The sequence below is a fragment of the Bubalus kerabau genome, chromosome 5 (genome assembly GCF_029407905.1).
Source record: "Bubalus kerabau isolate K-KA32 ecotype Philippines breed swamp buffalo chromosome 5, PCC_UOA_SB_1v2, whole genome shotgun sequence".
NCBI lineage: Eukaryota > Metazoa > Chordata > Mammalia > Artiodactyla > Bovidae > Bubalus > Bubalus kerabau.
Window position 1 is genome coordinate 2677501 of NC_073628.1, and position 10187 is coordinate 2687687.

At 55.7% G+C, this 10187-nt stretch overlaps 1 protein-coding gene across 1 annotated transcript in view; it reads right to left on the reverse strand.

Annotated features, from left to right (window-relative positions):
• MRGPRG (MAS related GPR family member G) overlaps positions 1-9829 on the reverse strand; it is a 15105-nt gene extending 5276 nt beyond the window's left edge. Inside the window, 7 exon segments of the mRNA XM_055583253.1 lie at positions 6072-6140; positions 6473-6612; positions 7353-7456; positions 8660-8715; positions 8771-8853; positions 8856-9582; positions 9806-9829. Coding sequence (XP_055439228.1) covers positions 6072-6140; positions 6473-6612; positions 7353-7456; positions 8660-8715; positions 8771-8853; positions 8856-9582; positions 9806-9829 — 1203 coding nt within the window.
• Positions 9830-10187: the final 358 nt, after the last annotated feature.

The following is a 10187-nucleotide window of genomic DNA, read 5'->3' on the forward strand; positions in this document are numbered from 1 at the left end:
GTGGTGGTGATGGTGATGGTGGTGGTGGTGATGGTGGTGATGTTGGTGGTGGTGATAGTGGTGGTCATGGTGGTGGTGGTTGTGGTGATGATGATGGTGGTGATGATGGTGGTGATGGTGATGGTGGTGATGGTGATGGTGGTGATGGTGGGTGGTAATGGTGGTGATGGTGGTGGTGATGGTGATGGTGGTGATGGTGGTGGTGATGATGATATTTTAAAACAATAGAAAGAAGTGCTGTGCAGGCACCTGGCATGAGGTGGCGCCTCTGGCCCTGGAGGCCTACTGGTTCCCCACTTCCTCCTAGCCTGGCTCAGGGGCCACATATAATCCTGAAAACCTGCCTACTCCATTCCATGTTTTCTGGCCAACCCTGGTCGCACCCTGGCAGTGGGAGCCATCCCCACTCTGCTATTTCCCTCCCTAATTAGACAAGTCAATATGTATGTCCCTTCACCCCCAAAGTGTGACGTTAATGGTGGAATTTCAGGCCCCATGGAGAAGGCAGAGGCAATGTTTTTGAGCCTGGAGTGAATCCCGTCCTCCAATTCGATCCCGAAAGGCTGCTCTGGGAGGAGTTGGCCTTCTCCCAGCGCACAGGTACTGAGAGGCCTCCTACTGAGCTGCTAACGAGGAGCAAGCCCCAGACTGGCCTTGCTCGCAGCTCCTCAATGCATGAGGCACAGGAACCTCTCTGTCTGTCTGCTCCCTGCTCCCTGTCTCTCTGACGAGGCTGGGGAGTCCCCACTGGAAGCCGCAGAACGTCCTTCATCAGTGTCTCTGCAGCCGCCTCCCCTCCACCTGCAGTCCATCTTTCCAGGCCACTAGGCCGGTGCAGGCCACCTGCCGCCTGCTTGCTGGAGGACAGGGAAACCTCTTTCACCGGCCTGGGCCTGAGGGGCTGAGACACCAGCGTCCTCATCGCGGCTCCCAGGGTCTGGGCCAGCATTGCACACATGCCCACACAGATGTTCAAGAGGCCGGGCTCTGCTGCAGCCCAGCGGGGGGACCGGCGGAGCCCCTACTTTGTCTGGCCCTCCATCTCTCCATCAGCAAGATGAAGGGGTCCCATCCGTGGCGGGGTGGGGTGGGGGGGCCGCGGGCGGTGGGAATCTTACCCTTGCAGAGAGTTCAATGTCTCACATGTTTTTTTGCACATTATACATAAAGGAATGTTCATCCTACTTACAAAGAAACAAGCTCTCTCCTTTTTTTCCTCATGGCGAGGGGGTCCCTTGGGTCTGTTTTTCCCTACTTTTCACCAAAAAAGGGGGCAAAGAAGACCCACTCACTTTCCTCTTCGATCTAGGAAATGACAGAGGGATGCAATAGAGTGGCCAGGGCTCAGGGTGACAGTGGAGAAGGGGGCCCTCTGGGGGGCGGTGAGGAACCCTGACAAGGAGGCTGCCCCACCCTTCCTTTGTGTGCAGAGGGCAAAGCAAGTGAACTCTGCCAGCCTCTGACGTTCAGGAGAGGCCCGAAATAGGAAGTTTGAAGGGAAATTTCCCAACTGTAAGTGCTGTTAAGTAATTAAGATTTAACCGCTGTGAACGCCCAAAAGGTACCTGATCGCAGGCTCGCAGGCCCCCAGCGGCTGACCTCTGGCCCAGCGTGACCGCCGAGGGCCTGCCCTGGGTGGTTGCTGATGAGCTCTCAGGGCGAGTAGGGTCCCTGATGCCCATTCGGGATGCCAGGCGGTCTCCAGGCCGTGAAACACCTTTGTCAGGAGCTCCACACAGAGTGTGGTCTCTTCTCCAAGTCCCCCTTTGACGCCTGGGGCTACTGGAGGGTGACCAAATGCAGACTGGTGGGCCCCCGGAAGCTCTGGCTGGCAAAGATTAGCCAGCAAGTGGGATGCCAGGGCCCCGCACGAGGGCAGAGAGGGAGGGCAGACAGGCCGAGGGCCTCCCTGGACCGCAGAGCAGTTTTCCGGCAGGTCCAGGAAGCAGGCATTCACTCTGCACGAGTTCAGCTCCTGCAGGCTGGGAGGGGCCCAGAGCCGAGGGCTGTGGACTCCTCCTCCCTGCTGGGAGGGCCCGTGCCAGCCCCGGGAGGCCCCTTCTCTGGGAGGGGAGTCTGCTCACCTACAGGCGTCCCATGGGAGGAAGACACAGACTCGATAGCTTTGTTTAGTCTATTCTAAGGCCTGCTGACTCAGCCATGGTCACAGGCCCGGGTCCTGGTGCTTTTCATTCTTCTGAAAACAGGGAGTTCTTCAGGCTGAAGAGAAGTGCTTCAAATTTGAAAGTAAAAATGAAGAGAGCTAGAAATGATATACATGTGCAGGTAATCATAAAAGGATATTTTGTTCTTAATTTCTACAAAGCAAGAGTAGTAAAGATATATTTTGGGGTTTGTAACATTTGTAGAAATAAAATATATAAAAATAGTCCAAAGAGCTGGAGGAGGAAAAAGGGCCTCATCCGTTGGAGGGTCCTTAGGTTGTATGTCGAGTGCTTTGCTATTCACTGTGATAAGTTAAAAGGGCATATTATCATCTCTGGAGAAACCCGCCAGAATATAAAACAAAGAGCTGTAGCTAAAAAGCCAATAGAGAAGATAAAATGGAGCACTAAAAATGATTTGATTAACCAAAAAAAAGACAAGAAATGAAGCTCAACAGGACAATGAATATAAGTGAGAAATAGAAAGCAAATACGAAGATGGTAGATTACACTCAGTCACATCAATAATTGCAGTACGCGTGCTGCTGCTGCTAAGTCGCTTCAGTCGTGTCTGACTCTGTGCGACCCCATAGACGGCAGCCCACCAGCCTCCCCCGTCCCTGGGATTCTCCAGGCAAGAACACTGGAGTGGGTTGCCATTTCCTTCTCCAATGCATGAAAGTGAAAAGTGAAAGTGAAGTTGCTCAGTCGTGTCCGACTCTTAGGGACCCCATGGACTGCAGCCCACCAGGCTCCTCCGCCCATGGGATTTTCCAGGCAAGAGTACTGGAGTGGGGTGCCATTGCCTTCTCCAATAGTACGTGTAAGTGGACTAAATACTCTGGATAAAAAGCAGAGATTTTCACACTGGATTAAAAAATACTACCCAATAATGTGCTCTTTATAAGAGCCACAGATGCACAAAGATTGAAAGAAAACAATGAAAACATATGCCATTCAGACAATAATGACAAGCTAGCCAGGGCAGCTAGCTTGTTTCAGATAAAGTAGACCTTAAGCTGGGCTTCCCAGGCGGCACTAATGGTAAAGCACCCGCCTGCCTGTTTAGGGGACATAAGAGATGTGGGTTCAATCCCTGGGTTGGGAAGATTCCCTGGAGGAGGGCAGGGTAGCTCACGCCAGTATTCTTTCTAAAACTGATGCAAGAAGAAAAAGAAAATCCGGGTAGCCTTGTGTTTGTTAAAGAAACTGAAATTGCATTTGACACTCCTTCCGCGAAAGATGGTTTCTCTGGTGAAATAGTACTGGTCTTACCCAGATTCTTACAGCATAGAAGGGGACAACTGATACTCCAAACTGACAAGGGCATTATGAGAAAAAAAGCCAGAGGCAGCATCTCCCACAAAAGTAAATGCAAATGCCCTTATCAAATGTTTAGCAAGTCAAAATCATTGATATGTAAAACGGACTATATATTCTGGCCAAGTGGGGTTTATCTAGAGACTATGAGGTCAGCATTGGAAAATGAATCAATGAAGTTCACCAAAGTAACAGACTACAGGAGAAAAGCCGTGTGTGTGTGTGTGTGTGTGTGTGTGTGTGCGCGCGCTTAGTCGCTCAGTCGTGTCTGACCCTTTGCAAGCCCATGAACTGCAGCCAGCCCGGCTCCTCTGTCTGTAGGATTTTCTAGGCAAGGATACTGGAGCAGGTTGCCATTTCCTCCTCCAGGGGATCTTCCCAACCCAGGGATCGAACCTGCATGTGTCTTCTGCATTGCAGGCAGATTCTTTTCCCACTGAGCCATCGGGGAAGCCCCAAAGGGGAAAAACCATAAGGTCATCTCAATAAATGAAGAAAAAGGTGCAGTAAAGTTCAATACCCATTCATGATTAAAAAAAAAACTTTTGGAAAATTAGGAATAGATGGAAATTGTATCAGTATGACAAAGGGTGTATACAAAAAATTTATATTTAACATCATATTTAGTAGTGAAATACTGAGCACTTTCCCTGTAAGATTGAGAATAAGGCGGGGATACCATTTTTACCATTTCCATTCAACACTGAAGGGAAGTCTTAGCCAGTGCAACAAAAGAAGAAAAGGAAATAAAAGGAAACAGTAAAATGATCTCTATTTGCAAATGACATGATTGTTTACATAGGAAGCCCTAAAGCAGACTTCAAAAAGATGACTATGGTCCAGGGACTATGATTCCACACTCCCAATGCAGGGCGCCTGGGATTCACTCCTGGTCAGGGGACTAGATCCTGGTCAGGGAGCCAGACCACACAGGCTGCCACTAAGGGTTTAAATGCCGTGATGCAGGATGAAGGTCCTGAGAACTATAACTAAGAACGGACACAGCCAAATAAATAAAAAAATAAACAAAAATTTTAAAAGACTCAGAACTAATTTAGAAAGTTGGCAGGAGAGTTATTCAGTCATATAAAAAGTCAAGATGAAACAATTGGAAAATGAAATTAAAAGATAATTCTGCATAGCATCAAAGCTTCAAACACCTCAGGATAAATTTCCCAAAATATGAGCAAGATACTTACGCTGAAAACTACAAACTTATGTGACAGAAGTCAAAGACTGAATTAAATGAGGGGAGGCAGGGTTTAAAACACACTTTCCTGGTGGCTCAGCAGTAAAGAATTTGCCTGCAATGCAAGAGACTGCCTTCAGGGCAAGAGATGTGAGTTCAATCCCAGGGTCAGGAGGATCCCCTGGAGAAGGAAATAGCAACTCACTCCAGTATTCTTGTCTACAGAATCCCATGGACAGAGGAGCCTGGGGGTGGGGGGCTACAAGCCACAGTATCACAAAGAGTTGGACACGACTTAGCAACTGAACATGCTTATTAATCGAAAAACTCCATAGTGCGAAGGTGTCAGTTGCCCATGACGTGTTTTTGGCCGTGGCTTGTGCAGCAGAAGCAAGTCCCCTGACCAGGGATGGAAACTTCGACCCCGCAGTGGAAGCACAGAGTCTTAACCACCGGACCACCAGGGAAGCCCCCCCATGAGTTTTCATAGAATAATTGAATAGATTCAATGCCATCCCGGTCACTTTTTCAGTAGATTTTTGAAGAAATTGTCAGGTTTATTCTAAACCATATGGGGAAATGTAAATTTTGAAGAAGAAATATAATACTGTAGACCACCTGATTTCATGACTTATTTTTAATGCTGGTAATTAAGACAGTGTGATGTTGGCATGAGGAAAAACAGACCAACACAGAACAGAGCCCAGAAATGACGCCTCCCTGTGCAATCAACTGATTTACAGCAAAGGCGCCATGTAATTCATAGGAGAGGGGAAGCCTTTTCAACAAATGTTACTAGAATGGCTGGTTATCCACATGGAAAAAAAAAGAAAACAAAAACCAGCTGAAACTTGACCTGTTTCACAGTATCTACACTTGCTCTGAGCGGAACCACAGGAAAGGCCGGCCCAGGAGGAGGGTCGCGTGGCTGGTCTCGCCCACTGTCCCCGGCGGACCGCTGTCTCATGTCTAGGGCATGCCCGTCCCATCCCAGGATCCAGCGCCTTCAGCCTCCTCTGGGGCCCCCTTCTTTCTTTCTCTTCTTCTCTGCTTGTGTTTGGGGGCCTCTCAGACGGTCCCCCACGGGTGGTAGTCCCTTCCTGACACAGGCAGTCCCGGGATCAGCGCTGGCACCCCCTCCTCCTAGAAGCCCCCTCTGCTTTATGAGCGGGGGGGCACGTGACCCTCTTCCTTGCATCTGGAACACTAGGGAGGCTGGATGGTTTGTCATGCACAGCGGGACATGCACGACTAGAAAGGGGTGGACACGCTGATGGTTGTCAAGGTCAAGCTGGGACACACGGGGCCTCTCTCAGCCTCTTCACGTGCCGTCCTTGGATGGAGCGGACGTGTCCATCACTTCTCCAGACGCTGAGTTCTTGCGGAAGCGGCCACACCTTGCCGTCACCCTCCCCCGAGCTCCCGCCCGCCTCTGGCCCTGAGTTGCCTCCGCTGGTGTTTGCTGGCTGAAAGCGGAGAGTGGGGTGGCGAGCTGGTGATGGGCTGGGGCGGCTCTGAGCACCTGGGTCCCTCGCGTCTCCCATCTTCTGCTCAGGTGTCAGGTCAGTGGTCAGGCCTCGGCTGACCCAGAAGTTCCCAGAATCAGCCTGAGCTGATCCCTCTGACTGGCGCTCCATTTCAGCCACATCGTTGACTCACTGAATCCCACGTTTGTGCCATCACCCGCTCACCCATCTACCAGTCCGCCCACCCCACGAATGCCTGTCAGGCCGCTCCTCCCAGCCGTCCGGGTCTCAGCCCAGGGAGACAGCCCCAACCCCGACCCCCAGGAGCTCGCCTTCCGATGAGACACGCGAACACTGAGGCTCAAACATGAGCACAGGAAGTGCAGCACGAGGTGGGAGGAGCCCCGCCGGATGCTCAGCTGGGCGGGTGGGTACCAGGAGAGCTGAGAGCAGGGCGCCCACTGCCAGGAAGCTCCCAGTGTCACAGGACAGAGAGACAGGAGGACAGGCCCTGGGGGCTGGGCGGGGTGCCAGCCGTCAGCGCGGTTTCTGTGCTAAGGTCAGGGAGGGCTGGGGACACACGGAGCTCTGCCCAGAGACGGAGTTGGAAATGGCAGAGGCAACGCGGCTGACCGTGAAGGTCAGGAAGGGAGGTCACGGTCCGCCCTCCACCAGCCTGGCCTCCTGCCTCCTTCCTCGGAGTCCAGGTCGGAGATGCTACTCTGCTTTTCCTTCTGCAGACGAGGCTCCCGCAGTCAGGAGACTCGCCGGAGGTCACCCGGCTGGAGAGACGCCAGAGGGACAGGAGCCCAGTCCTGCCTTTGCAGGCCCCTCTCGGTGGCGTCACGTCTCCGGGACTGGGGACACACTGGCTCTACAGGGCCCAGGCTGGCGTCCGTTCCCCAGGAGCGGGCTCCGGGACAGAGGTCCGGCCCTGCCCATCTGTCCAGAGGGGGCTGCTCATCACACACCCCAGACAATGCCAGCTGCCCGGCTGCCTATCTGTCTCTGCCGGCGGCACGCAGATGGACGGCCCCTCAGGGGGCCCCGCAGCGACTTCCTGGGGCTGGGAGAGGTGGAGGCTGATGCTAGCACATCTCTGAGGCCGCCCCACCCTCATCGCATTTCCAGGGACTCTAGGAAGGAGGCCACACCCCTCCTTGGGTCCAGCGTGAAGTGGTCCCAAGAATGGACGGCCCCTCCCCATCTTACCCCCAAAGCCAAGGCTGAGGTCGCTGACCCTCCTTCCTGAGCCTGCTAGGCTGTCAGAGCCATGGCCTCCCTTGGCTGGAATCATCCAGTCCTCAGGGCACTGTCTGGGGAGACCAGGTGGGAGGACCTGGGGTGGCCACAGTCCTGTCCACCCCGGGAAGGATGGACAACCTGCAGAAGTGTCTCTGGGCCGGGAAGGGGTCCAGGTAAGTCTTCTTTCCTTTCCTTAGCGTTCTCCAAAGTCCCAAGGATGAGCAGCACATACCTTTTCTAGTGGAAAAGGGACAACTTTTAAAAAACAATTCTCCTGGTGTTGTAACAGGCATTGTTGTAACAGGTTTCGTGTAGCAGGTATAGAATGTCTTCATCTTTGGTAAAAATTGAAATTTCTATGGGTCTCCATCACAAAAATGAACACGGCTGGAGGGTTCTATGCCTCACATGCCTCCCTCTGAGTCCGAAAGGTTTGGAGACTTAGCTTTTCAATGTTTTCTGTAGGACTTGAAAGTCTTGACAATGACCATGAAGTATCATTTTAAAATATCATCAGAAACACATACAAGGAACTCCACTTCGGAAGCTGCAAAGAATGGCGTCAGCTGTCTTCCTCCTCCCTCCCATTCGCTCTTCCGCATCACCATCCGTCCATCCGTCCATCCACTCATCTACCAGTCCGTCCACCATCAGTCTCCCTCCCTCCCTCCCCTTCTTCACCAGGGAAGCCCTGGGGGTGGGGTGCTGGCAGGGGAAGGGGCAGGGTCTGTGGCAGGTGGGCAGGGATGGGTGGGGAGTGATGGGTGAACAGAGGATCCCCTGGAGGAGGGGAAGCTGAAGATGGGCATGGGGAGCAAGGGCACCCTCCAGGCAGCAGGTGTCAAGGACCCTCGGGGCTGGGAGGGGCAGGGGAGGGCTGAGGGGGCACCTGGCTCTGCAGTGACCCAGGCTTTGCCCACGGGCTTTGTGTGCACTTGGTGGGGAAGCCGCGCCATCTGGTGGCCAGTGGGGAGACTGCAGGGCAGGTCCTGGGAGGGGTCCCCTGGGGGGCTGGGCCTCAGTGAGGACAGCCCCTCACTCAGCCAGTGTCCCGGCTCCCCTCTGCCCAGCTCCCCATGTAGGCCTTGGGGGGCCATGTCCTCTTCACTCCTGCCTCAGCTGGTGGCAGGGTGGGAAGGAGGCGGGAGCTGGGGTGCCCCTCCTCGCCCCAGTCCTGGGGGCTCCCCGCCTCCTTGCTATGTCTCTGGCCTGGTCCTTGGGCTGCCCTTGTCCCCTGCAGGCCAGGGGTGGGGAGTCAAGACTACAGCTCTCACCTGGCACCCAGCCGTTGGGTCACCAGAGTGAGTGAGCCGGGGAATGACATGGAGTCCTGGAGGGTCTGGCAAGGGATGGGGGGTGGGGGGCAGCCAGGGCGGCCCCCACACGTGGCCCATGGGCAGGGAGACCCCGCCGGCTCCCAGCTGGGCGCCCTCCCCCAGGGAGCGCTGGAGGACCGCCCGCAGAGGCTCGGGAAGAAGGTGGACAGCAGGAAGCTTGGGAGGTACGGGCGCAGTGTCCAGCAGAGGAGGTAGGGGAGGCCGCAGACGAGCAGCAGGAGCCTGGAGCCCAGCACAGTGTAGTAGAACCGCGGGCGCTGGTGCTGGGAGCAGCAGGCCCCCCAGACGAGGAGGACCAGGCCAGCCGCGAAAGCCGCGCAGGCCAGGACCAGCAGCCCAGCGACGTTGGCCGCGTGGTAGTGCAGGCAGGCCAGCAGGCGCACGCTCTCACGCAGCAGGCCGCAGGCATCGGCGGTCAGCAGCACAGCCGGCGGGGCCAGGGCCCAGCTGAGGCCGCAGACGACGCCTGACGTGTGTCTGGGGCGGCAGCCCTGGTAGCAGGCGGGGAAGAGGTCGGAGAGGCAGCATTTGGCGCTGAAGGCCGCCAGCAGCCAGAGGCCCATGGAGAAGGCCACGAAGGTGACTGCAAAGTAGAGGCTGTGCTCAGAGCCCAGGGCCGCCTGCACGGCCGAGAAGGCGAGCTGGCAGCCCAGGAACAGGAAGTCCGCGGCGGCCAGGTGGAGCACGTAGACGGCGAAGGGGCTCTTCTTGATGTGGAGGCCAAGGTGCCAGAGCACCAGCGCGTTCCCCAGCAGTCCCCCGAGGCCCATGGCCAGGGTGAGGTAGAAAACCACGCTGCTGAAGGTCCCCCAGATCCCTGGCATGCTGGCTGGCTGGCTGGGCGGCCGGCGGGCAGGACCCTGGAGGGAAGTGACAGACGTCGAGTTGTCAGCACGCAGGCGCATCCCGAGGCCGCCAGACGGCCCCTTTCAGGCCAGCGCCCAGCCCTGCAGGCCCCCCGACCTCTTGGTAAAAGGAGGATTCCGTAAGACACGCCTGATCCGGGGAGACGAGGATGCCGACCCGGTGGGTGGTCCTGCCCCTGGCTGGATGGTGAGACTAAACGCACAAACAGCTGCGTACCAGCGTCGCTGCAGAGGTCTGCATCGGCTGGACAGGATTCGAGGCAAAGGGGGCGCCCGTGTGGACATGACTCAGGGACTCCACGTGGGGAGAGGCTGGACTACGCTCCTGCTGCACCCCAGCCCCAGAGGGTCAGCCGGGCACAGGCCAGCGGTCGCCATGAGCACACTCAGTCCTGTGCTGGCCATGGAGGGTGGGCAGCGGGGCTGGGGGCGGGAGCTGTACTGTGGGGGTGGTGGGAGGCTGGGAGGATGAGAGAAGGCTGAGGACACCCCCAGCCTCCCTGGCTCTCCGGACCAGGCAGGAGTTCAGCCGGCTCCTCCCGCTGCAGGCGGGTTGGCCACATGCAGCTCTGAAGCCTTGGCAACCTTGGGGATGTGGT